Source organism: Bubalus kerabau, chromosome 9 (assembly GCF_029407905.1).
Source record: "Bubalus kerabau isolate K-KA32 ecotype Philippines breed swamp buffalo chromosome 9, PCC_UOA_SB_1v2, whole genome shotgun sequence".
Classification (NCBI taxonomy): domain Eukaryota; kingdom Metazoa; phylum Chordata; class Mammalia; order Artiodactyla; family Bovidae; genus Bubalus; species Bubalus kerabau.
The window spans coordinates 23438701-23466527 of record NC_073632.1 but is presented as its reverse complement, the minus strand read 5'-3'; the positions used below and the strand labels follow the sequence as shown (position 1 = coordinate 23466527).

The following is a 27827-nucleotide window of genomic DNA, read 5'->3' as shown; positions in this document are numbered from 1 at the left end:
CTCTCTTGCTTTTTCCATGATCCAGAGGATGTTGGCAATTTGATCTCTGGTTCCTCTGCCTTTTCTAAAACCAGCTTGAACATCTGGAAGTTCACGGTTCACGTATTGCTGAAGCCTGGCTTGGAGAATTTTGAGCATCAACGGCAACCCACTCCAGTATTCATGCCTGGAAATCCCATGGACTGAGGAGCCTGGTGGGCTACAATCCATGGGGTCGCAAAGAGTCGGACATGACTGAGTGACTTCTGTGTGTGTTCTGTGTTACTAGCGTGTGAGATGAGTGCAATTGTGCAGTAGTGTGAGCATTCTTTGGCATTGCCTTGAAAAGACTCATAATTCCCTAACTCTAAAAAGTACATATACCTTCATCAAGTATTTACCACTCGGTACTAACATGATTGCTATGCATATCTGGGGTCCCTCCAAGAGTGACTTGCTGAAGTGAAAAAATGTTATTCACTTATTCCTTAAAAAAAAAAAAAAATCCTGTACTAAGCACAGTCTCTGACACATGCTTGGGGTTTCATAATTCTTTATTACTGTTGTCCACTTCATTGACATTGGTGTTTCTGGAGGATACATCTTCTCCTGTTTCAGTCCTCTTGCATCTCCAGAGACAGCCTCATATGAAAGGTGATATTCTCCACTGGCAAATACTTTTGTCAAAATGAGCTTACTGAACAACTTTAATCATCTTCCTCACATGGGATGTATTAATATCACACTGACTCATGTGTAGGCCTGAAGTGGAGGAAATAGGCAATAAGCCCCTCTCCCAGCCAAAACATTTTATATCCTAACTCTCAACCAGAAGGGCCTGGTCAAGATGTTATTTAAATTGCTCCACTTCAAGATGAAAAGATAATGATTACGACTTGGAAAGGTTTGTAAGAAAACCTCAGCTGAACATAATGGCTATTGTGGTCGATATGTTTACCTTTTCTTCCTTGTCCTTCTAAGTCAAGGACCAGACAGTAACTTTCCCAGACAGAATATGGCATGTACAAAAATAGTTCAGTGAAGTCCATGGGGAAAAGCTCATCTCAAAGAAGGAAGGGATGGCCACTCAGCAGAAGCTTGCAATTACACTCCAGCCCTAGATAATGTCTTCTCAATGCCTGGAGAAAGTAGAAACATAAAGGCTCTCCAACTCTTGAATTGAGTCAAAGCTGAGACTGTACTGTTACCAAATTTTATATTTGGGAAATTCAATGCCTTGGCCCAAATTGTGGCATTTCCCAAGAAAACATGTGTTCTGACTTTCTGCCCCCAACTGAACGGATCTGACACCTTCTCCCTGATGCAGGGCTGTTCAGTCCTCATTTTCTCAAACCTCCCTTCGATGTCCACCCTTTTTCTAGGCTCTTCCCAATTCTGTCCTCAAGTTATGACCCATTTTTTTAATGCAGAGTAGTGATCCCTTTAATCTCTTTTCAGCATTGTAGTGAACAGAGACCATATGTTTCTAAGATAAATTCTGCCACTTCTGCAAGAGCAAAAGCAAGTAGAAGTGATCGTCATTAGAGATTGCCTCTCTCTCTCCCTTCCATGCTCACAGTCCTTCTCATGAATTCGCTCACGAACACAGCAGATGGTGCCTTGTAGACGGTGGTTTCCAGTAACTTTGGCCACTTCATCTCAGCTTAGGGCCCCATTTCTCCTTTCCTGCTTTCTCAGGCGAGCTCTCTTTTTCCTCCACTACATCATGTATAATCTCCTGGTTTTACCCCATATGGCACTAGTATATATGGATTTCCCCAGTGGTTCCCTATAACTCCTCCACACATCTTCAGATACGAGACCGGTCGCCATCTCGGTGAATTCCAGGGACACGATAGACTACAGAGTCAAGCAAACTCTTTGTGTGCCAGTAAGCCACAGAGTAAAAAGGATTTCAACAAGCTCACTTAACTGGTAGTGGGATGCTGGGAGGCTATGCTCATTTATTTACTTATCAATAAATATTTATGTTATGCTTGTTAGATAATGGAGATGAAATAATGGACAAACTAAGTACACTCCATGACTGTTGTGGTTTGAGTTTCCCTAAAAACAGGCCCTGAGACCAGGATTTGCTTAAAAGGAGTTTGTTTCAGAGATGATCCCAGGAAGCCCAGTAAAGGAACAGGCAACAGAAACATGGAAGGGAAGGAAACTGATCCAGCCAGCTAACCCAGTTAACCCTGTGACCACCAGAACTCATTGGTGATGATAAATATTTAACAACCAATCTCAAAAAAATCTGGGATATATATGCATATAGCCATTTATCATAAAATGTTTCTGATGCAAAGGATATGTAGCAAATAATAATAATCTATAAATAATAAAATATACATATCCTTTATTATTGATTCTGTATAGCCAGTTAAATCTCCTGAGGAAGTTATTCAAACTGAAATCAGAATGACAAGAGCAAAAGTAGCAATGGTGGGAGGACAGTTTTGTGCAGAGAGGAGTAGGTGAAGCTGGAAGTAGATGGCACATTGAAGGAGAAAGCCAGTGTCACGGGAGCACAAAGGAGTTAGAAAGCAATGGAACTCCAGAAACATCGAGCTTTACGAGCCCTGTTAAGAACATCGAAAGAGTCTTGAGCATGGGAATGACACATCAAATTTGAGTTTAAATAAATCTTTTGGCTGCATTGTGGAAAATTGACTGGAGTTGGGCAGATGCAAGCAATCAATTAGAAAAGTGTTAACAGCAATCCAAGCTGGAAATGTTGCTGGCCTGGACTTGGGCTACTACTGCCCAAGGGGAAGTGGACAAAAATGAACTGATCTGAGTGATCTTTAAGAGGTGAAATCGTTATGCAGAATTTTGAAGCTGTGAATGGCCTGACCTGATTAATGAGCAGTGTATGGGTGCTATATGTGAGTGAGCTGATCAGGGCCATGCTCACAGATGTCCAAATATTCCATTCCAGTTACCGCTTTATGGTCACATGACCAGTAAGCACAACCTAGGAGGTACTAGCCTTCCCTGGTTCTCAGATGCTTGGCATGGTCACTTCTCATCACTCTCATCCATTTTTGTTGGTTCATATTTATGTAAGGAGGAAGATTGATAAGTGTCCATTATTAGCAATGCTTTCGATTAATCTGTCAAGTATTTTACAGAGAGGAGAAAAGGAGAGGTCGATGGATACAGAAAACTGTGCTACCTAAATGGGTCAAGATAATTATTTCCAGAGACTCAGGATGTCTCTTTAGGGCCCACTTTAGGAAACTGTCTCCAAGATCACTTCACAGCTCCTATGAGCACTTGATCCTCCAACACAGACTGACTTAGAGGTTCCATTCTAACCACCCAGGGGCTTTCATTTGGTTTGGGTTTTTATTTCAATTTTTGGCATCTGTCATATTTTTCACTTTGGGTTTGGCATCTGCATCCTATCCCCTTGCTTCTTGGAGTGGCTCCTGACACACCCCAGGAGTTGTTTTTGTATCTTCCTCACTGTAGCTACAGGGCCAGCATCTCAGCAGCACTGGAGAACCAGCTCTGTGGGACATGTGCCCCACACCACAGGCTCTGTGGTCCCTCCTGGCACATCGGGCATCAGCTCAGTTCTGTCTTCTTTCACACATGGTGGCACTGAGGCAATTAGAATAAACCTGGTGAACTCAAGTCCCAGAATCAAACCTCAGTGCAAAGCAGCTCTGACAACCAGGCCAATGTCTCTGCATGCATTCACCTTTAAATGCATCCCAAAAGCAAGCTTTTATGAGAATTTTAATAGAACTCTTATCACATGTAGAGAATTGAGAACATTTTCAGGAAAAATATAAAAGGTAAGACAAGAGGAAGAAACTAATGTGACATTGCACAGGAAAAATACTGAAGGAAATCTATCTTTAAGATATGAATGCACTGTCACATATGTCTGTGATGTTTTCAAGGCCTAGGTTTAGAGGAAAATTAAAATTTCATGTTGAAGGGGCCGCCCTGGTGGCTCAGATAGTAAGGAATCTGCCTACAAGGCAGGAGACCCGGGTCCGGTCCCTGGGTTGCGATCCCCTGGGGAATGAAATGGCTACCCACTCCAGTACTCTTGTTTCATGTTAGAGATCTCAATTATGATAATGCCACAAATTTGGCTCTGGAAAGGGAGGTTGAGTTCATATCGGACCACAGTGTGCTTCCCTTCTGCTCCCTTTATTCAAGACCTATACACGAGAAATAAAACAATGTAAGATTTTTATGTATAAACAAGACTAAAAATTTTTTTCTGGACTAAACATATGTATGTATACAATTGTTTTAGGTCATAGGGATGTGTATCATTGAAAAGCAGAAGCACCAAAGAAGGCATATGTGAGGTGTAAGTGGCCCCAAGGAGGCACAGAGGCACAGGTTGGAGATTCAGGATAGAAGACAGAAAAATAAGTAGGAAGAGGGCAAATATCAAGCAAGACTTTGAAAATCAGAAAAAAAAAAGTTTGTTCCAACTTTTCAGGAAATCAAGGGGAATGGTGAAGATGGGACTTAGGAAAGTTAGTCTGGCCACAGCTTGATGGATGAAAAGTAGGACAGTGAGAGATTTTGGTGCACATGTAGTATGAAGCTTCGGAGGCAAGGGAGAGGGTAGGAGCAGAGGAAGAGGGGAGGAAGAAGAAACACAAAAGATTTTATTTAAAACTAGAATAGAATTAAAATAAAAAATAAAACAGGGCAAGTGGTAAGTGGAGGGGAAGTATGAGTTGAAGTATCTGCATGATCACGAGGTTGAACATTTCCGTGGTCAACCATATTATACATGAGACATCAAATTTCTTCTCACCCTGAAACATAATGGAGTATAATGATCAACATATTCCCTCTTTCTCTTTCTTTCCCCCCTCAGCCTCTCTCTCTTTCTTTGAAAAACCAGTACAGGTCAGAGAATAGGGATTTGAATATGTATGAGAAAGGCCCCCTTAAGTATTTGGAATTTCACCTAGAGGTGAGTTGAATGTTCAGTATATGTATTTGTCGGGCTTCCCTGGTGGCTCAGGTGGTAAAAAATCTGACTGCAAATGTACTAGTCAGGGTTCTCCAGAGAAGAACTAGTAGGGTGTGTGTGTGTGTGTGTGTGTGTGTGTGTCTAGAGAGAGATTGATTGACTTTAAGGACTTGACTCTCTGGCAGACCAGAGACCCAGGGAAGGAATCTGCTGACAGAATTTCCAACTCCTATGGGGAGGTCAGGTTCATTTCTTTTTTTAACTGAGGCCTTCAACTGATTGAAAAAGGACCTTGCACACTATAGAGGTCATTTGTTTCACACAAAGTTAACAATTTAAATCTTCAGCTCAGTTCAGTTCAGTCGCTCAGTCGTGTCTGACTCTTTGCAACCCCATGAATTGCAGCACACCAGGCCTCCCTGTCCATCACCAACTCCCGGAGTTCACTCAGACTCACATCCATCGAGTCAGTGATGCCATCCAGCCATCTCATCCTCTGTCGTCCCCTTCTCCTCCTGCCCCCAATCCCTCCCAGCATCAGAGTCTTTTCCAATGAGTCAATTCTTCACATGAGGTGGCCAAAGTACTGGAGTTTCAGCTTTAGCATCATTCCTTCCAAAGAAATCCCAGGGCTGATCTCCTTCAGAATGGACTGGTTGGATCTCCTTGCAGTCCAAGGGACTCTCAAGAGTCTTCTCCAACACCACAGTTCAAAAGTATCAATTCTTCGGCGCTTAGCCTTCTTCACAGTCCAACTCTCACATCCATACACGACCACTGGAAAAACCATAGCCTTGACTAGACAGACCTTTGTTGGCAAAGTAATGTCTCTGCTTTTGAATATGCTATCTAGGTTGGTCATAACTTTCCTTCCAAGGAGTAAGCGTCTTTTAATTTCATGGCTGCAGTCACCATCTGCAGTGATTTTGGAGCCCCAACAAATAAAGTCTGACACTGTTTCCACTGTTTCCCCATCTATTTCCCATGAAGTAATGGGATCGGATGCCATGATCTTCATTTTCTGAATGTTGAGCTTTAAGCCAACTTTTTCACTTTCCTCTTTCACTTTCATCAAGAGGCTTTTTAGTTCCTCTTCACTTTCTGCCATAAGGGTGGTGTCATCTACGTATCTGAGGTTGTTGATATTTCTCCCGGCAATCTTGATTCCAGCTTGTGCTTCTTCCAGTCCAGCGTTTCTCATGATGTGCTCTGCATAGAAGTTAAATAAGCAGGGTGACAATATACAGCCTTGATGTACTCCTTTTCCTATTTGGAACCAGTCTGTTGTTCCATGTCCAGTTCTAACTGTTGCTTCCTGACCTGCATACAGATTTCTCAAGAGGCAGGTCAGGTGGTCTGGTATTCCCATCTCTTTCCGAATTTCCCACAGTTTATTGTGATCCACACAGTCAAAGGCTTTGGCATAGTCAATAAAGCAGAAATAGATGTTTTCCTGGAACTCTCTTGCTTTTTCCATGATCCAGCCTCATCTAAAAAATACATTCACAGAACCAGCTATCTGGTTGACCAAATATCTGGGTAACATGGCCTAGCCAACGTGACACATAAAATTAACCATACTCAGTTCGGTTCGGTTGCTCAGTTGTGTCCGACTCTTTGCAATCCCATGAACTGCAGCGTGCCAGCCTTCCCTGTCCATCACCAACTCCTGGAGTCCACCCAAACCCATGTCCGTCAAGTCAGTGATGCCATCCAACCATCTCATCCACTGTCATCCCCTTCTCCTCCTGCCCTCAATCTTTCCCAGCATCAGGGCCTTTTCCAATGAGTCAGTTCTTCACATCAGGTGGCCAAAGTACTGGAGTTTCAGCTTTAGCATCATTCCTTCCAATGAACACCCAGGACTGATCTCCTTTAAGATGGACTGGTTGGATCTCCTTGCAGTCCAAGGGACTCTCAAGAGTCTTCTCTAACACCACAGTTCAAAAGCATCAATTCTTCAGCGCTCAGCTTTCTTTATAGTCCAACTCTTACATCCATACATGACTACTGGAAAAACCGTAGCCTTGACTAAATGGACCTTTGTTGACAAAGTAATGTCTCTGCTTTTTAATATGCTATCTAGGTTGGTCATGACTTTCCTTCCATGGATCAAGTGTCTTTTAATTTCATGGCTGCAATCACCATCTGCAGTGATTTTGGAGCCCCAAAAACTAAAGTAAGCCACTGTTTCCACTGTTTCCCTATCTATTTCCCATGAAGTGATGGGACCAGATGCCATGATCATCTTTCTGAATGTTGAGCTTTAAGCCAACTTTTTCACTCTACTCTTTCACTTTCATCAAGAGGCTTTTTAGTTCCTCTTCACTTTCTGCCATAAGGGTGGTGTCATCTGCATATCTGAGGTTATTGATATTTCTCCCGGCAATCTTAATTCCAGCTTGTGCTTCCTCCAGCCCAGTGTTTCTCATGATGTACTCTGCATATAAGTTAAATAAGTAGGGTGACAATATACAGCCTTGACGTACTCCTTTTCCTATTTGGAACCTGTCTGTTGTTCCATGTCCAGTTCTAACTGTTGCTGGTATGTCTTTAATGAGCTCAAAATAGTAGGTTAAAAAAAAAAACAAAAAAAACAGGTGCTTTATACCTTAGTTCAGCAGGAAAAGAGGCAAAGTCAGGACTAGAACAAACAGAATCAGGTAGTAATTTGACAATTCATCTGATGCAAACAGAAAGCAGGGTGGCCTGATAGAATGCCCTTTATCATCGTGTGCATGTGTTTGTCATCAGTGATAACAGGAGGTCAGTATTTGTGCCGTTTTAAAGAGGAACCCATGGTAGAAAGAGGGGCAGGAAACACACCGTAGAAAGAGCATTGCCCAGAAGAGAGCCATGGAGAGAGAGGCACCAGCGTGACAGAGGCCAGATAGATGTCCAAGAGACATCTAACCAATTCTCTAGTCGTGCATTCCCACCTGAGTCACTTCTCGAGGGACTGGGCATATCCATAGGTATAGGACTGCTGTCTCATGTGTTATCTTGACCCCCATGTGGTAACATCAGAATTACGGTGGAAAGGAAAATGTTTCTGACCCTCTTTTGCCCATTTTTACAGAGTGTGAGCCTCTGGTTGTACAAATGGTTTGAGGCCAGAGAGTAGTAACCTGGAGCAGGCAAGGTCACCTTTGAGACTGGGGAATGATTGTCCCCTGGGTCCTGCTGTGGAGAATTGCAGGTTTACAACAGGATCAGCACTGTAATCAAAGAAGCAACTCTTCCATGGAGGGACAGTGACATTTTAGCAATCTTCAGATAGAAATAGTAAGAGGGTCTACAAGGGAATTCTATCCATTTACATGGACAGAAATTCCCATGAATGTTTCCTTTAATTTTTTAGTTATAAGATGAAACTGCATTTCTAAAGGCATCAAGAGACTACAAGTTGCATGCTGTGGTCAGTTTCTAGAAGGAAGTCTACACAGGCAACTAAGCAAATGGGTCATTGACATGCCTTTCTGCTCGAAGAGATAGGTCACATCATCCATTTGACCTTAAAAATGTAAATGTCAGAAAACAGGACCTTCATCTTTAGATTCTATCATCACAGAGAGAATTTAATCTCTTTTGACCACTGAATAAGCCAAAAGATAAGAGGACTTTTCAATTTCATCTACCTCTCTTATTTTTTCTTTTCTGCTTGGCAATGAATGAGATGGAAGAATAGCAACTCTCCCATGCTACTTGGCAAGTTCTCTGTACTGTCAGATTAGGTAAAATCCTTGCCAGAGCATGTGTATCAGCTTTATGCTATTTGAAATGTTAATACAAGTGCTGATTCACAGAATTTTAATAAAATGCTCACAAAATAGCATCCAAAGGCAGTACTGACAAAACTTACCAAGCTATATTTATGGAGAGGACAATTGAAAGCATTGACAAGAGGTAAATGAATACTTCTATTTGCATCTATTTGTTTGTTTGCTTTGAATGAGCATGTCTGAAATTTAAGAAAGTGTCTCTCTTAAGGTTTTCAATCCAGGCCTTCATTCTGTAGGATGACAAACTTCCCATTGATTTGAGTCTTTCCAGGAGCGTTTGCCATCACTTTAGTCAAGCCCTCAGTTGTATATTTGACACCCTTTATTTTTTTTAATTTATTTTTAATTGGAGGATAATTGCTTTACAACGTTGTGCTGGTTTCTGCCATACATCAACATGAATCTACCATAGGTATACACACGTCCCCTCCCTCTGGAACCTCCCTCCCACCTCCCACCCCATCCCACCCCTCTAGGTTGTGTGACATTTCTTGTAAATTTCTTCAACTTTGAAAGCTAGAGTGACTTGAGGGTAGTAAGCAAATGAGGTGTACCACTGTCTGCTTTAAGTATCTTTTGTATGATAATTTTAAGTAGAGATAGTTGGACATGAAACTGAGAAGAAATATTCAAGAAACAGAACAGGAAATATTACAGCTGAGAAAACTGGGCAGTGGAGAGAAAGAGGAAAGACGGAAGAAGGAAAATAAGACAGAATGCAAACCGCAATAGTTTAAGGGCCTTTTAATTGTTGGAAATGGACTTCCATGGTGGTTCATCAGTAAAGAATCTGCCTGCAATGCAAAGGGACTGTGGTTCCATCCCTGGCTTGGGAAGATTCCCTGAAGAAAATGGCAACCCACTCCCGTATGCTTAGCTGAAAATCCCATGGACAGAGGAGCCTGGTGGGCTACAGTCTATGGGGTCACAAGAGTCAGACATGACTTGGTGACTAAACCACCACCAATTGTGGGAAATACTCGTTTTAATCATGGGATCTAGCGGGCTGCCAGTGATAGAGACCTTGGGAACAGAACAGCGGCGGTGGCGAGAGGTACCATGCAAGAGGGGGGTCTTATCAGCTGGGGGGAAAGAGGCTTCTGGAAAGGGAGCTGGGGATGGAACTGGAGCTGATTAAGTCCCTGGAGAGCCCGTTCAAAGGAGTAAAGGTTGATCAAGAACCAGGGAAAGGAGAAAAGCTGAACTGATTTGAGGGGGCAGTTCAGTTCAGCTCAGTCGCTCAGTCTTGTCTGATTCTTTGTGACCTCGTGGACTGCAGCACGCCAGGCCTCCCTGTGCATCACGAACTCCTGGAGTTTACTCAAACTCATGTCCGTTGAGTCAGTGATGCCATCCAGCCATCTCATCCTCTGTCATCCCCTTCTCCTCCTTCTTTTAATCTTTTCCCAGCATCAGGGTCTTTTCAAATGAGTCCAAAGTATCGGAGTTTCAGCTTCAGCATCAGTCCTTCCAGTGAACACCCAGGACTGATCTCCTTTAGGATGGGTCAAAGTCGCCCTTTGAGTGGACAAAGCCGCACCACTTCAGGGTTGGGTACCTGCAATTAGCTAACTCACTTACAAACTTTACACAGGATTTTCACAGGGCTCTAAGGAACTGGATATTTTGAATAACTGTCATGCACATAAGGGTGAGAATATGCGGCAAGACATTAGTGTCTGACAGAAATTGAGCAAGAGGACCTCCCCATCTTCCTGCGATGAGGGCTGGGGGAAGACTCTTTTCCACTTCACCCCAGGTGAATCCCTCTGCTGAGGTTCTTCCCAGTGACGCTGCTGCTTCTGAGGCTCAGAGGATGCTAAGCGTAAGCAAAGAAATTGGAGAAGGAAATGGCAACCCACTCCAGTGTTTTTGCCTGGAGAGTCCCAGGGACGGGGAAGCCTGGGGGGCAGCAATCCATGGGGTCACACAGAGTCGGACACGACTGAAGCAACGTAGCAGCAGCAGCAGCAATGCTGCTGTACCAGGCCCCAACTGCCTTAAGACTTCCTTCGGAAAATGGAACCTGCCAGCTGGCATCACTGATCCCTATGCTGTGCTCAGTCACTTCCGTCGCGTCAGACTCTGCAACTCTATGGACTGTATTCCTCAGGCTCCTCTGTCCATGGAATTCTCCAGGCAAGAACCCTGGAGTGGGTAGCCATTTCCATCTCCAGGGGATCTTCCTGACTAAGTAATGGAACCCGAATCTCCTGTGTCTGCTGCATTGCAGGCAGATTCTTTATCCCTGAGCCACCAGGAAGGCCCATTCACTGATTCATGGGTGCCCTTAATTCCTGCCTGAAAAAGAAAACCAAAAAAATACTGTGAAACTTTCCTGAGATTGCATACTACAGTAGAAGGCTCATTTCTGGGGACTTCCCTGGCCATCCAACGGTGAGGACTCCACCCTTCCACTGTAGGGGCCTAGAACTCCATCTCTGGTTGGAGAACTAAGATCCCACATGTCTGCACAGAACAATGCTCCCCACCCCACCCCCCCAAAAAAAAGAAAGAAAATATCAGAAGGCTCATTTCTGAAGCAATTTAATCTGTTGTTTCATCATATATGAGAGATATGAAACTCTCCTGTTTTCATGAAACTGATCTGAGGGGGTTTGTTGGTTTGTAGGCTTGTTTTGTGTTTGTTTTTCAAGTTTGCAACCTCCACACACAAATTAATGAATTTCTCAGTTCATTTTTCCCCAGGAAATTCTCATTTTCTCTCCTGTTAGGAAGCACAAGCTGGACTAGAGATCCAATCTGACATATCATATTTATTGCTGATAGCAATAAATCTGCAATGAAGTCCTCTAGTCCTCTCAAGGCAGGTTCTATTACAGATGTCATTCTCTTCTGTTGTAAGGCCATTTTCCCAATTTCAAGTTTTCTTGGGAAACCCATGATAAACAATAAAGTATCTTTATCCTGATCCCCATCCAGATCTGTGTCTTCAGGGTGCCCACCACCTGGCAAATATAAAGTCAATTTGCCCAGGACTCAGTGGACCTGGTTTTTCTTCCTCAGACTTTATTACAGGAATTCTTAGGACCTCGAATGCACACTGGAATATTTTTTCTCAATTCCTTCATGAACTCCTGCACAGACATTCGGCCCTTTCTCTTGCTTCTCTCAACCTAATCTTAGCATGCCTTCAGTGCCTTGGGTGTGACAAGTAGCACCCCAGCAGAACCGGGTTTAGGGGTGCACAGATTTAAGGGCGATCCAACAGACTCAGTCATCAAGATAATACTGAAATGTAAGATCTCAAAAAAAAATCAAGATTAATGCAGGGAGATTAGGATTGACTTATATACACTCAGTTCAGTTCAGTCGCTCAGTCGTGTCTGATTCTGCGATCCCATGGACTGCAGCACGCCAGGCCTCCCTGTCCATCACCAACTTCCGGAATTTACGCAAACTCATATACACTACCATGTGTAAAATAGCTAGCTAGTGGGAAGCTGCTGTAGAGTACAGAGAACTCAACTCTGTGCTCTGTGATGACCTAGAAGGGTGGGATGTGTGGAGTGGAAGGGAGGCTCAAGAAATAAGGGATATATGTATAAATATAGCTGACTCACTTTGTTGTAAAAGAGAAAGTAATACAACATTGTAAAACAATTATACTCCAATTAAAAAATAATGCAAAAACTCATGAGGAACAAAATATCAAAATTTTAAATAAAGATAGCTGTTGTTGGTTCTACAATCCTGTATTACCATATGAAAGTGACAAGCATTTCCAATCTGTGCAGCTTTTGTGCCCCTTCAGACAGATTTCTGGGGGTTGACATTGGTGCAAATGACTGAATAACATAGTGTTTCACAGAGAGTTATGGTTTGGCTTGGTTTGGGGGGTTTTTTGGTAGTGCTTTTGCTAATTTTTCCTAACTGTATACAGGGGCACACATTTTTCCTTTTGCCTCAGGACCCAGTAGGCCCAGGGCAAATAGAACTAAGTCTTGCTAACTTTGTGTTCTATGAGCAGTACTCCCCTCCAAGCTTTGTACAGCAACCCGGTGCCAGGTCATGGAGTAGCAGGGTTGCAATAGACCAGATAACAATGTAAACAGTACAGACGGGGGTATTTACAAGGATGGCAAAAAGGTTTGTTGTAAGTCACTAAAGCATTCTTTGGGATGAGGAAATGTATTCATTTTTCCAGGCATTCACTGAAATATGCTTTTCAGAAGGGTTCAGAATTAATTTTTAAATTTTTCTTCCCTAATGACCCACCCAGTCAGTGTAAGATTATCACCTTGGATCTGGTCCACCTGGAAAATGTTGGCCGCCTTAACATGTTCCCTGGACTGGCCTGGCAAATCTTCTGCCCTCTGCCTCCTCCTGATCCCAACACTGTGTTCTGGGCCCCTGTGCTCTCTGTGCTCTGAGTTCCCCTCTGCCAGGGCCAGCATTTTTTTTTTTTAATTGGAGTAGAGTTGATTTACAATGTGGTGTCAGGATCAGCATTTTAAAGTCCCTTTTTGGTGGAAAGAATTCCCTCCTTAGTTGACCTGTAAGAGTCAGAATTTAACCAGGAAAAAAAAAAAAAACAGAAACTCTTTCAGGCATGAGGTTGCCCTTTTTTTAGGTCAAAAGTCAAACATGAGCAATTTTATAATGATTTAAAGTATTATTTACAAGAAAGTGAATTTAATGCAAGGAATCTGTTAATTAACAGAGGAACTGAGAAGCCAGACAGGAGAGAGGCTGCCCACAGATGCAGAAGAGCAGTGCTTCTACCCCACTCCCACCCCAGGCTAGAGAAACAAAGGTTGAAGGGGGCATTCCTGCAATTCATTGCTCATCCACACCCAACACAGAGCTCTGGCTATCCAGCCATTTCATTTCCAGTACTGTGGGAACACACAGGCCATTGCACTTCGAAACTGTCCCCTTATTATTTGCACTTAATTAAAAACAGGTGACTATCTCCCGATGTATCAAGTAATTTTTTAATTTAAGTTTTATTTTATGTTGGGGGTATAGTTAATTTACAATGCTGTGTTAGTTTCAGATGTATAGTAAAAGTGGTTTGGTTATAGACTATATATATATATCCATTATTTTTCAGATTCTTTTCCCATACAGGTTTTTGCAGAATTATATACAGTTTCCTATGCTGTACAGTAGGTCCTGGTTAATGATTGGACCAGAACCTGGTGGTCCAGAGTTGACAATAAGAAAGTAAAGGAGAGAGAAAGAGGCTGATATTCCTTGGTTTATGCAGAAAACCAATAAAATCCCTGACACAGGGGTTGCTCTGTTCACAAAGGCCTCAGGTGCCCTCTTGATGGGGTAAAGGTGCAGAGCGCCTTCTCGAGAGGGTCTTAGAAGCCTGGCAGGAAAGTGAACTCAGAGAGCCTCTGCGCTCCAGGGGATCAGCCTGAAAAAGAGAGACAGAGAAAGAGAGAGAGGGAAAGAGAAAGAGACACAGGGACCAAAGCTCTGATGGAGCAAAGGTGTTTTATTCAACACTGTGTGAGTATTTATTTATACTGTCTTGCTGCTGCTGCTAAATCACTTTAGTTGTGTCTGACTCCGTGCGACCCCATAGACGGCAGCCCACCAGGCTCCTCCGTCCATGGGATTTTCCAAGCAAGAGTACTGGTGTGGGTTGCCATTGCCTTCTCCGTTATACTGTCTTACAAGCTAGCTATTTTCAGCCGAGATAAAATTAAAACTTACAAGTTATCAAGGAAACATGAAGTCATCCATATGAAAAAGAGAGGGTTGTAAATAATCACTTTTACCGTATGGTTCATAAAAAGGAAGAGGGTCGTAAATAGCTGCTTATCACTGTATGGAAATGCATGCATACTTCAGCCCCCAGGAGTAGCTTGCTGCTCCACTTAATTCCTGAACATTCAGGAATTAATAAGGGACAGAGGATTCGTGACAGATCCAAAACAACACACAGGAAGCCTCCTGTTAAATGCTTCCTGACAAATGATCTAGTATACATATTGTAGTATGTATATGTCAGTCTCAAACTCCTAATTTATCCCTCCCGTCTCTGGGCTTCCCTCATAGCTCAGTTGGTAAAGAATCCACCTGCAGTGTGGGAGACCCTGGTTCAATTCCTGGGTCGGGAAGATCCCCTGGAGAAGGGACAGGCTACCCACTCCAGTACTCTTGGGCTTCCCTTGTGGCTCAGCTGGTAAAGAATCTGCCTGCAGTGCAGGAGACCTGGGTTCAATTCCTGGGTTGGGGGGATCCCCTGGAGAAGGGAAAGGCTACCCACTCCAGTATTCTGACCTGGAGAATTCCATGAACTGTGTAGTCCTTGGGGTCCAAAGGGTCAGACACAACTGAGCGACTTTCACTTCTTCCACCTTTCCCCTTTGGTAACTGTAAGTTTGTTTTCAAAGCCTGTGAGTCTGTTTCTGTTTGTGTTAAGTAATTTTAAAACTGCAACAGAACTGATTATTTTCCCAGGTAAATAGCTCCTTGTGTACCCAAACCTATCAGGTTCTACAAAGTAGTACACAGCATAATCACCTGGTATAGTCCTCATTGTTACTGACATCTTCCTGATGTAGTTATCCACCTTAGTTGTACTTGAATTAAAGCAATTTCACTCCATCTTTGGACACCAGCTCTTACCATTATCTTGTTTGCCTCTCTAGACACATTCTAGGTGAATAGATGGATGAAGGGGTGGAGGAGTGGGTAATGGAAGATGGATGGATGTTAATGACAATGATGATGTCCCTGGATTTTAAGGGGCTAGTCCCAGCCTTTCTTATGGGGGCTGCAGGTTGATACACACAAGTGCCACAGTTGATTCAAGGTCATAGATGTAAAATGTGAACCTCATCAATGTAACACTTTATCTTCTGTCCATAGTTAAAATGTTAAATTAAAAGTAGAAAGAGATGATTTTCTCTGAAAGATATTAATGATGCAAGCATTCCTCCCAGCAGATGTGGAGCATTTGAATGTATTTTCTTAATTTAGGTAATAAATAAACTGTTGCCTGAGTTATTCAGATTCTCTTCTTAATGTTCACATTCTCTGTACATTCAGCCTTTGCAGAATGCTATAAATCTTCCCTGGACCCCACCACCTACAATGTCCTATGGAGCTGAATTTTTATTACTTAATGCTAATATATGATTAGGCTATTATTTCTTCAAATACAGTTTATTACTTTTAATAAATCTTGCAAATTATTCAAAATCCATTGTAAAATAAAAGCAGATGAAATATATTTTAGGTATGACTGTCAATACCAAGAGCACGAAATTAGCCAGGTATCCGAAAGACTAAAGGCAATTTAAGTGACCTTTATAGATCACTTGAGGCTGAGTGGTGCCTCAAGTTTGAAATTAAGACTATTAAGATATCCCCCTTGGAGAAGGCAATGGCACCCCACTCCAGTACTTTTGCCTGGAAAATCCCATGGACGGGGGAGCCTGGTAGGCTGCAGTCCATGGGGTCGCGAAGAGTCGGACACGACTGAGTGACTTCACTTTCACTTTTCACTTTCATGCATTGGAGAAGGAAATGGCAACCCATTCCAGTGTTCTTGCCTGGAGAATCCCAGGGACGGGGAAGCCTGGTGGGCTGCCGTCTATGGGGTCGCACAGAGTTGGACACGACTGAAGCGACTTAGCAGCAGCAGCAGCAGCAAGATATCCCCCAGAAGTTCTTGCTTCTAAACTATCTTTGAAAAACAGAAATTTAGAGCCAGTCTCTTGCAATCTTCCCTCCTTTGCACATAAGGATTCCCTCTAGCTGATAAAACATGGTGTACTCTAGTAATATCTTCAAAATATGTATTTACAAAACCAACTTACAAAATGCATTGAGGCAAGATGTTATGGTTTTAAGCAGCTGATATACAAATGTCTTCTGCAACTGTAACTTGACAAAAACCACTAAAAACTATCATACCAGCTCTCTTTCTCAGGAGGATTTATATTCCATTAAGACGTAAGCAAAGAAAGATCCTAACCAGCTTGTATTGACAACATCCTGGGAATTCAAACATACTTTTAACATATATTTGCTTTTTAGCAAGTTCTATAGATATACAGCAGGAAACATTAATTTTTTTCCCAAAATGACTTTCACGGATATAAAGAGCATTTTATATGTCAAATGGAAGAATGTTTCTGAAAGAACTTCAATGTGATCTTATTATAGCTTTCTTACTTTTAGAGTACAAAGCTGCTGTCTAAAGTTGAATTTTCTTGTCTTTAATAAATTAATTCTAAAGAAGAGTTCCCTCACAGATTTTGGTATTTAACATAAATGTTCATGTAACCCTTCTGGACCCAAGTCTTTACCAGTAAACTATAATAAAGGGGCACTGGTGGACGAAATAGGGATTCCAAGGATTGAGGGCTGAAGAACAATGTTGCTTTACATCTTCCTCAGGGGCAGATCAGCTGGGCTGCCTGCATCGCTGTGATCTCGGAGAGGCAGCAGTGAGCGGTAATGTGTTTCTGGATGTTAGTTCCCTGCCCAGGAATTGAACCTGGGTAGCCTGGATGAATCCCTGGTGGCTCAGCTGGTAAAGAATCCACCTGCAATGTGGGAGACCTGGGTTCGATCCCTGGGTTGGGAAGATCCCATGGAGGAGGGCATGGCAATCTACTCCCGTATTTTGGCCTGGAGAATCCCCATGGACAGAGGAGCCTGGAGAGTTACAGTCCATGAGGTTGCAAAGAGTTGAACATGACTGAGTGACTAAGCACACACACGGTCTGGATGAAAACCAGGAATCCTGAGCACCAGACCAGCAGAGGCTAGAGGCTAAAAGCTACCTTTCCCTGGCTCTTGACTCCAGTGACAAATGCATTTTTCTCATGGAGGAAAAAACTTTATAGTTTAGTATAGTATATAGCAGGTACAGAGTTTATCATTAGAGGCGTAGCACAACAAGTGGGAGAGCACACAGAGAAACCTCTTGTTTAGTTAAGATAGAAGCAAGGCAGAGATGCACACCCAGAGAGAAAGGGCGTGGGCCTCCTCCCTCGGGAGGAGGAGCACAGTAAAGAGGCAGTTAAATGTAGGGCAGTTCTTCTGGGTCTTTGTTTACCTTTGGCCAGTTATTTGGTTTCTTTTTCTACACCTGACCTGCCCTAGGACCCTCCCCAATGTGAGTGTGCAAGTTTTTTCAAGATAGATTCCAATGCAAAGGTGCCTGGGAGGAGCAAGACTCATAATGGCTTGGCATCCCCTGAATTCTGAACCCCAAGAAGCCTTTCTAGACATGTGTAGTGTCTCCCTTGTCCCATGGAGGAGAAATATGTGATCTCTTGATCCTTTACTCAACCAAAATTTAGCCCCTCTCTGTGCCTGCCAGGACTGTTTTCTTAAGGTGTCCACAAGAGGCAAAGCCTGGCTATTTACCCTGTTCCTGTTGTTACTTCCATTTCAGAAAGGAAACAGGAGGCTGATTATAAATGCCTAACCTGGAGCCCATCTAGCTCCGGTTTCAGGAAATGCAAACAAGAGGCTAGTTGTAAATGCCTAGCATGGAACGCACCTATCTCCTGCCTCAGCTGTACTTTAACCATTGTACATTTTCCCATAATAAATTGTAGACATCTCCTCTATAGTGTTCGTAAACTTTTCCATGAATCAGAATCCCTGGAGATCTTGTTAAAACACAGATTGCTGGGCCCTTCCCCCGGAGTTTCTGATTCAGTAGGTGTGAAGTGGGGCAAATTAGCATTTCTAACAAATTCCCAGGGGCTCAGGTGCTGCTGGGGGCCTGGAGCACATTTAGAGAAACTCCACTCCATAGGAATAGCTATTGGGCTTTATTTGACATCTTCAAAGCTCTCTCATGCCTTTGCATTGAATTAATTAATTTCTAAACTTTGCCATAAGATGCACAGAGTAGCTCTTCTCCTTTCCATTTTAGATTATAAATGAAAAACACTGAAGTTTCCCTCCCACCTCCCACCCCCCCACCCCCGTACCCCTACCCTCACCCCAAGTATTTCCTGTCTCAGTGACTACACTCAGAATGTAAAGAATCTAAAAAAAAAAAAAAAAAAAAGAATGTAAAGAATCTGCCTGCAGTACAGAGGAGCTGGGTTCGATCCCTGGGTTGGGAAGACCCCCTGGAGAAGCAAATGGCAACTCACTCCACTATTCTTCCCTGGGAAATCCCACAGACAGAGGAACCTGGAGGGCCCCAGTCCTTGGGGTCACAGGAGTTGGACACGACTTAGTATCTAAACCAGTGACCACAACCACCATCAGTGAAAGTGCCCGAGCTGGAAACCTAGCAGTGCCCCCAGGCCCTCTGCTCTCCGCGCCCTCACGTGCAGCACCTCAGTGCCTCCACGTCACGCTGCCCTCAGTCCCACCTGCTGAGCGTCCTGCTCCCTTCTGTGTCTGTGCCTTTGTACATACTGTTCTCTCTTCCTGATAAACCATCAACAGAAAAAAATACACAACCTAAAAGTTGAGATTTATGTTTTATTCAGCAGACCACATGGAGGACTGAAGCCCGGGGCCAAGCCACTCAGATAACTCTGAGAGACTGCTCTAAGGAGGCAAGGGGGTGGGGAGGACCCAGGATATACAGGCGTTTTTGCAACTAAGACCAGGTAGTTGGACTATCAAAAGATTACTGTTAATTAAAGAAAATCGTATATCTCAAGTTTAAAAATTTGGTACTTTTCTATGTATAGGATGATGCAGGGGGCTGGGCTCACTGAAACTATTCCTTTTATATGAACCTCAATTCTCTGGGGCCAGTATCCTGCGTTTTCTCATCCTGAGTCTCCTCTGGGTATACCACCAGGGGTTACTGCAGTGCTGGGCGGTGGGGTGGGAGGATTGGGAGCCCTCAGGGCTCAGGGTGGCTGTAATGTGATGGCTTCACAGCTGCTACATGCTTTTACTGTTATGGCATTTTTTATTCACAATACCTTGATACTTTTAAGTTTTTCTGCAAAATGTTTCTTAATATTTGATATATAATATTGAAACAGTATGAGTTAACCTTTGATACAGATCTAGTACATTTTGTCCCCTTCTTAGCATTCATGAGCCCAGTTTCTCCATCACGCTGGTTAATTTTGTGGTACATTTTGTTTTTAAAATTCAGCATTCCCCAAGTGTGTGACTGGGTCTGAAACCATCTGGCTTGAAACACATGAGGCATGCGTGGCGAGACCTCTTCGGTTGGGAACTGGAGTAGCTAATCGCCTAATTCCCTATGGAATCTGAGTCCCATCTCTCCAGCTTCATTCAACCTGCTTCTTCGCCCTCACAAGTGTTCTGACTCAGAAGTCTTCCCCTTCTTCTCCTGGGCTCATTAATTTCAGCGGAGCCTCGTCAAGACCTGAGGTTGAACGGGGAGAGCTGCTCTCCTGAGAAAAAGTGTACACTAATATTGATAAATACAATTACCCTTTTATTGTGAAACTTTATGAGGAATATAAACAACCATGTTGCTAAACTGTCAGACTCAAAATCATTAAAAAATATAGCTGCTGTAATTTTCCTTAACTTGAAATTTCTGAAGTCTGTATTTTCATTGAAAGAAAGTCTCTCTAGACTCCTTGTTTAATGCTCCCTCAAATCTCAGCTCCTGGACCCTCCCCCCTAAACAAAATGGGGAGGAGGTGGTGAATATGTTGTCAGTAGACCTGCCTGTCCCAGTTCCCGAAGACAGTTGAACTACCTGGAAAATAGGACTTAAGCAGTTTAGAGATTCATTATTGAAAAGTAAAAACTAACCTTTTGTTTTACATCATGTGACCCACTCCAGTATTCTTACCTGGGAAAATCCTATGGATGGAGGAACCTGGCAGGCTATCGTCCATGGGGTCGCAAAGAGTCTGACACAACTGAGCGACTTCAATCAATCAATCACGTGTTAGTAAACCCACATGCCCCCTGATTGTCGTGCCCCTGATTGTTCTCTGTTGTAAGTAGCTTGTAATTCACAAAGATTCACCAGAGCCACTTCTTTGGATGTCCCCACATCCAGCCACCCACCTACCCACCTCTTTTTCTTCTAATTCTTCATGACGTATATTAGATCCAGCACCTTGTTAAACTACCAGTTGTTCCTGGAGACGAAGGGTCTCCCATGTACTTAACACCAGCCTTATTAAGTATACACTACTGATTCTATTAAGAGTTTATTTATCTGTCTATGCCTCAATTTCTTTATCTGCACCTTATAACTTAGATGTGACTTTTAGATACATACATAAATACATAGGAGGTGCTCAATAAATAGAGTCATTGCCATATTTTTGGCCACTATAAGCATTGACGGAGAAGGCAATGGCACCCCACTCCAGTACTCTTGCCTGGAAAATCCCAAGGACGGAGGAGCCTGGTGCGCTGCAGTCCATGGGGTTGCTAAGAGTTGGACACGACTGAGCGACTTCACTTTCACTTTTCACTTTCATGTATTGGAGAAGGAAATGGCAACCCACTCCAGTGTTCTTGCCTGGAGAATCCCAGGGACGGGGGAGCCTGATGGGCTGCCGTCTATGGGGTTGCACAGAGTTGGACACGACTGAAACGACTTAGCAGCAGCATAAGCATTGAGGCAGTGAATGAATTTATCTTGTTCATTGCTACTGTCCCTGTGCCTTGTAAGTAGCCAGCAGCTGGAAGTTATTGCATAGCTTTCTTGAATTCAATGCAAGCACACATACACGAATGAGTGAAAGAAGCCCTGGCAGAGAAGCAACAACTTTGGGGCTGGGGGGTCTTGGTGGAAGTAAAATGGATAAGTTAAGAAAACTGAATTTTAGGGAGGAGCCCAAGTAAATTTTGAGTAGGACTTCTAAGTTTTCTCAGTCTTTGTCTGTAAATGGGACAACAATGCCTACCTTACCTTTCTCAAAGAGGGGTTAATAGACATAAATGAAATAAAGAATGGGCATAGAGAATAGAAAGCAAGTAAAACATATATCAGCAGCATAAGACTACACTGGGTCTCACCAACAGGAAAGATGGAGAAAGCACAAAAATGCGTAATTTTCACTGCAGTCCGTGAGGTGCGCTGCCTGTGAATGGCAGAGAGTCGGGGAGAAGGGACCAGACTCTGAAGACCCCCAAAGAGGAGCAGGGAGGACCAAGACAAAAGGTCAAAGACAGCTTGTATTTAGTGAGTATTTGAGTAGGGCTTCCCTGGTAGCTCAGTCAGTAAAGAATCTGCCTGCAATGCAGGAGACATGGGCTCTATCCCTGGGGTTGGAAAGATCCCCTAGAGAAGGAAATGGCAACCTACTCCAGTATGCTTGCCTGGGAAATCCCATGGATAGAAGAGCCTGGTGGGCTACAGTTCATGTGGTCACAAGAGTCAAAAACTGAGAAGAGTTTTGGTTTCATATGGAAAATAAATTACAAATTTTATACAATGTAACTAACTCTTATAATACCTATTAAAATCTTCAAAGCTAATTTTACACAAAATACATAAAAATACTTTGTGAGGTATAAAAAGTCAAGGAAGTATATAGCTACTTGGTATTTCAGAGCTCAGTTCAGTTCAGTTGTCACTCAGTCGTGTCTGACTCTTTGTGACCCCATGAATTGCAGCATACCAGGCCTCCCTGTCCATCACCAACTCCCAGAGTTCATGCAGACTCACGTCCATCGAGTCGGTGATGCCATCCAGCCATCTCATCCTCTGTCGTCCCCTTCTCCTCCTGCCCCCAATCCCTCCCAGCATCAGAGTTTTTTCCAATGAGTCAACTCTTCGCATGAGGTGGCCAAAGTACTGGAGTTTCAGCTTTAGCATCATTCCTTCCAAAAAACACCAAGGACTGATTTCCTTTAGAATGGACTGGTTGGATCTCCTTGCAGTCCCATCACAATTAGTGAGTTCTCAAAGTTACTCAAAACTTTGAAATCTGGAAAATTTAGAGGTCCTGTTTAAAAAAGACTCTAAGTTTTCCTTTTCAAAAAACTAAGAACACCATGAGATGGAGTGGAAAATCACACTTACCAGGTTGTTACTATGTTTTCAGTCCATCTTGAATTCTTTTTGCAATGAAGTAAGGGTCCAATAATGAAAATTAATGTTTGAGTTTTGCAATAACCTTAACTTGCCAATTTCCAAACAATTAGAAAAAGTTTAAGAAAAGATTAAATATGTTCATAATCTTATAATCTTCTGTTTCATGTAATTGGATATTTCTATTATGCTTTAAACTAAAAGAATATTCAGTCAGTTCAGTTCAGTTCAGTTCAGTTGCTCAGTCCTGTCCAACTCTTTGCGACCCCATGGACTGTAGCACGCCAGGCCTCCCTGTCCATCGCCAACTCCCAGAGGTGACTCAAACTCATGTCCATTGAGTCAGTGATGCCATCCAACCATCTCATCCTCTATCATTCTCTTCTCCTCCTGCCTTCAATCTTTCTCAGCATCAGGACCTTTTCAAATGAATCAGCCCTTCGGATCAGGTGGCCAAAGTATTGGAGTTTAAGCCTCAGCATTAGTCCTTCCAATGAACACCCAAGATTGATCTCCTTTAGGATGGACTGGTTGGATCTCCTTGCAGTCCAAGGGACTCTCAAGAGTCTTCTCCAACACCACAGTTCAAAAGCATCTTCAGAGCTCAGCTTTCTTTATAGTCCAAATCTCACATCCATACATGACCACTGGAAAAACCATAGCCTTGACTAGACAGACCCTTGTTGACAAAGTAATATCTCTGCTTTTTAATATGCTATCTAGGTTGGTCATAACTTTCCTGCCAAGGAGTAAGCATCTTTTAATTTCATGGCTGCAGTCACCATCTGCAGTGATTTTGGAGCCCAGAAAAATAAAATCTGTCACTGTTTCCACTGTTTCCCCATGTATTCGCTATGAAGTGATGGGACTGGATGCCATGATCTTAGTTTTCTCAATGTTGAGCATTAAGCCAGCTTTTTCACTCTCCTCTTTCACTTCCATCAAGAGGCTCTTTAGTTCTTCTTCACTTTCTACCATAAGGATGGTGTCATCTGTATATCTGAGGTTATTGATATTTCTCCCAGCAGTCTTGATTCCAGTTTGTGCTTCATGCAGCCCAGCATTTCTCATGATGTACTCTGAATATAAGTTAAATAAGCAGGGTGACAATATACAGCCTGACATACTCCTTTCCCTATTTGGAACCATTCTGTTGTTCCATGTCCAGTTCTAACTATTGCTTCCTGACCTGCGTACGCAATTCTCAAGAGGCAAGTCAGGTGGTCTGGTATGCCCATCTCTTTAAGAATTTTCCAGTGTTTGTTGTGGTCCCCACAGTCAAAGGCTTTGGCATAGTCAATAAAGCAGATGTTTTTCTGGAACTCTCGCTTTTTCCATGATCCAGCGGATGTTGGCAATTTGATCTCTCGTTCCTCTCCTTTTTTAAAACCAGCTTGAACATCTGGAATTTCATGGTTCACATATTGCTGAAGCCTGGCTTTGAGAATTTTGAGCATTACTTTACTAGTGTGTGAGAAGAGTGCAATTGTGCAGTAGTCGAGCATTCTTTGGCATTGCCTTTCTTAGAGATTGGGATGAAAACACCTTTTCCAGTCCTATGGCCACTGCTGAGTTTTCCAAATTTGCTGGCATATTGAGTGCAGCACTTTCACAGCATCATCTTTTAGGATTTGAAAGAGTTCAACTGGAATTCCATCACCTCCACTAGCTTTGTTCGTAGTGATGCTTCCTAAGGCCCACTTGACTTCACATTCCAGGATGTCTGGCTCTAGGTGAGTGATCACACCATCATGATTATCTGGGTTGTGAAGATCCCTTTTGTATAGTTCTGTGTATTCTTGTCACCTCTTCTTAATATCTTCTGCTTCTGTTAGGGCCATACTGTTTCTGTGCTTTATTGTGCTCATATTTGCATGAAATGTTCCCTTGGTATCTCTAATTTTCTTGAAGAGATCTCTAGACTTTCCCTATTGTTTTCCTCTATTTCTTTGTAAGAATATTATATATTGTTAATGTCACAGGAGTTCTATCCATTATTTATTAAATGCTGTCTATCTCAAAGAAACAACTTATCATTGTTATATCGAGTAATATTTTTAAATGCCACTTCCTCAAATGTACTGATTCTCTATCCAGACTGCATGTTGGAATGACCTGGAAAGCTTTTCTAACAATGCAGGGGCCGTCTCTGAGGATCTAATTGTGCAGTTCAGTTCCTTTGCAGAAGGGCCTAGATATAGATACAGTTCTGAAAATTTGCCAAGATTTTAATATTCACTCAGGACATAGAGTCTTTCAGCCTGTGGTCATGGTCTCCAAATGCCTCAGTTGAATTTCATTCCAACTGCCTTTGGCAAACAGTAAAGAATAATTCTCTAAAGGGGTAAAATCATGACTCTCATTCAAATATAAAATGAACACACGTCAAAGATTTTATCCAACTCATTAGTTAACAATGGGACAGATAAGATGTTACAACTGGTTCAGATGAGAATTCAAAGACAGGCAAAATGTAAGTCAGGAATTGACTATAGGCCGGTGGGCCAAACCCAGCCCACCAAGGGTTTCCAAACAGCCTGCATTAAGTATGGCTTTTACATCTCTAAATGGCTGAAAAAAAAATCAAAAGAATATTTTGTGACATGTGAAAAGAACATGAAATTCAATTTCAACCCCCATAAATAAGTTTTACTGGAACACAGCCAAGCCCCTTGGTCTACTGCCTGTTTAGAGCTACAGTAGCATAGCTGGGTGGTTGTAAAAGAGAACAGATGAGCCATACAACCTAAAACATTTATTATTGGGCCCTTCTCAGAAAAAGTTTGCCAACCCCTGATATAAGCAATCAGGGATGCTGACATGAATTTGCAAATTAATGCAAAACTGGGTCAAAATCTACCCGGCAGTAAAATATAATGCTTGAAATCATTTCTTCCAGAGGAGGGAAATCAATGACCTCCCCATCAGACAAACTTCACTTGCATCTCTATGGACTAGAATTATTGCATTACCTTTAGTTTCTTATCGCTCATGGAGTTGTAAAATAGCCCAAAGACAATGAAAACCACAGAACACTCTAGAATTAGAAAACCCCTCAAAATCTGCTCACTGATGCTCAGAATTCCTTTGAAAAGACACCCAGTAATCTTTTACATCCATATCACAATCTTCCATAATTTTTCCTGACAAAAAACTAAACTGCATTCACTTTTTAAAAATTTTATTGGAGTATAGTTGATTAACAATGTTGTGGTTGTTTCATGTGAGAGCAAAGTGAATTTGTTACATATATTCATATATCCACTCTTTTTAAAATTCTTTTCCCATTTAGGCCATTACAAAGTATTGAATGGAGTTTGCTGTGCTATATAGTAGCTGTCTATTTTATATATGTGTATGTTAATCCCAATTTCCCAATTTATGCCTTCCCCAGCCCTTACCCCTGATAACCATAAGTTTGCTTTCTACATCTGGAACTCTGTTTCTATCTGTGGATAAGTTCTTTTGCATCACTCTTTTAGATTCTACATATAAGCAGCATCATATAATTTATGTCTTTCTCTGTCTGACTGACGTCACCTGGTATGACAGTCGCTAGGTCAATCCACGTTGCTGCAGATGGCATTTGTTGTTCTTGTTCAGTCACTCAGTCGTGTCCAACTTTTTGCAACCCCATGTACTGAAGCATGCCAGGCTTCCCTGTCCTTCACCATCTCCTAGAGCTTGCTCAAACTCATGTCCATTGAGTCAGTGATGCCATCCAACCACCTCATCCTCTGTCGTCCCCTTTTCCTCCGTCTTCCTTCAATCTTTCCCAGCATCAGAGTCTTTTCGAATGAGTCAGCTCTTCACATCAGGTGGCCAAAAAATCAGAGCTTCAGCTTCAGCATCAGTCCTTCCAATGAATATTCAGGAAATAGGATTACTTTGTTTTATCCACTAAGTAATATTGCATCATACATATATACCACATCTTCTTTATCCATTCCTCTATTGATGGATATTTAGGTTGCTTCCATATCTTGGCTGTTGTAAATAGCACTGCAATGAAGACTGGAGTACATGCATCCTGATTAACCATGTTTTTCTCTGTATATATGCCTAGGAGTGGGAGGGCTGGATCATATGGAAGTTCTATGTTTCATTCTTCAAGGAGCTTCCACACTGTTCTCCATAGTGGCTGCATCAATTTATATTCCCACCAACAGTGTAGGAAGGCTCCCTTTTCTCTACATCCTCTCCAGCATTTATTGTTTGTAGACTTTTTAATGATGGCTATTCTGACCAGCGTGAGGTGATAACTCATTGTAGTTTTGATTTACATTTCTCTAGTAATTAGTGGTGTTGAGCATTTTCTTATGTGCTTTTTCTAAACATCAGAAACATACTTTAAACAGAACTTCTTGTATTCCAGATGTGCTTAGGACATGGCCAGACCCTGCTTTAGAACCCATATTCTCAGCCTGGTCTAGGAGCTGGGTATGTACCAGTGACTGACCACCACTAACTGAGCCCTGAATGTCAGCTTCTCATTCACAGGCCAAGCATGAGTCTTTATTTGGCTTGTGCCTTGTCCCTGGGCAAAGAGCTCCTTTAAACAAAGGCCCAGGTTCTACCCTGAGAGAGCATGTGTTCCTAGCACACACATTCCCAAACCAGTGTTGTTGTTCAGTCACCAAGTCGTGTCTGACTCTTTGCAACCCCAGGAACTGAAACATGCCAGGCTTACCTGTCCCTCAACATCTCCCAGAATTTAGCCAGGTTCATGTCCATTGAATCAGTGATGCCACCCAACCGTTATATCCATTGTCACCCTTTTCTCCTTCTACCTTCAGTCTTTCCCAGCATTAGGGTCTTTTCCAAAGAGTCAGCTGTTCACATCAGGTGGCCAAAGCATTGGAGCTTCAGCTTCAGCACCAATCCTTCCAAAGTGTATTCAAGGTTGATTTCCTTTAAGACCGACTGGTTTATAGAGATTCTCCATTTTAGATCTGATTCCCCTGTGATTTTACAGCTTCCTACTTCCCCTAAAGAAGAGGCAGCATCCTTCTAAAATTCTTATCTAGACTGCATTTCTTCCATGTACTGGTAGAAAAACAAGTCTGCATAAAAATCAGTTTCCTCTGATATCCTCTGATCATCCCTTAAAATACATGTTTGACTTTTCAATCAACGTTGAATACTT

At 42.5% G+C, this 27827-nt stretch overlaps 1 protein-coding gene across 1 annotated transcript in view; it reads left to right on the top strand.

The window, feature by feature from the left end:
• IMPG1 (interphotoreceptor matrix proteoglycan 1) overlaps nucleotides 1–21012 on the top strand; it is a 56117-nt gene extending 35105 nt beyond the window's left edge. The window contains exon 12 of the mRNA XM_055534730.1: nucleotides 19805–21012. Coding sequence (XP_055390705.1) covers nucleotides 19805–19926 — 122 coding nt within the window. The 3' untranslated portion in view covers nucleotides 19927–21012. The remainder of the gene's footprint in view (nucleotides 1–19804) is intronic.
• The last annotated feature ends 6815 nt before the right edge of the window (nucleotides 21013–27827 follow it).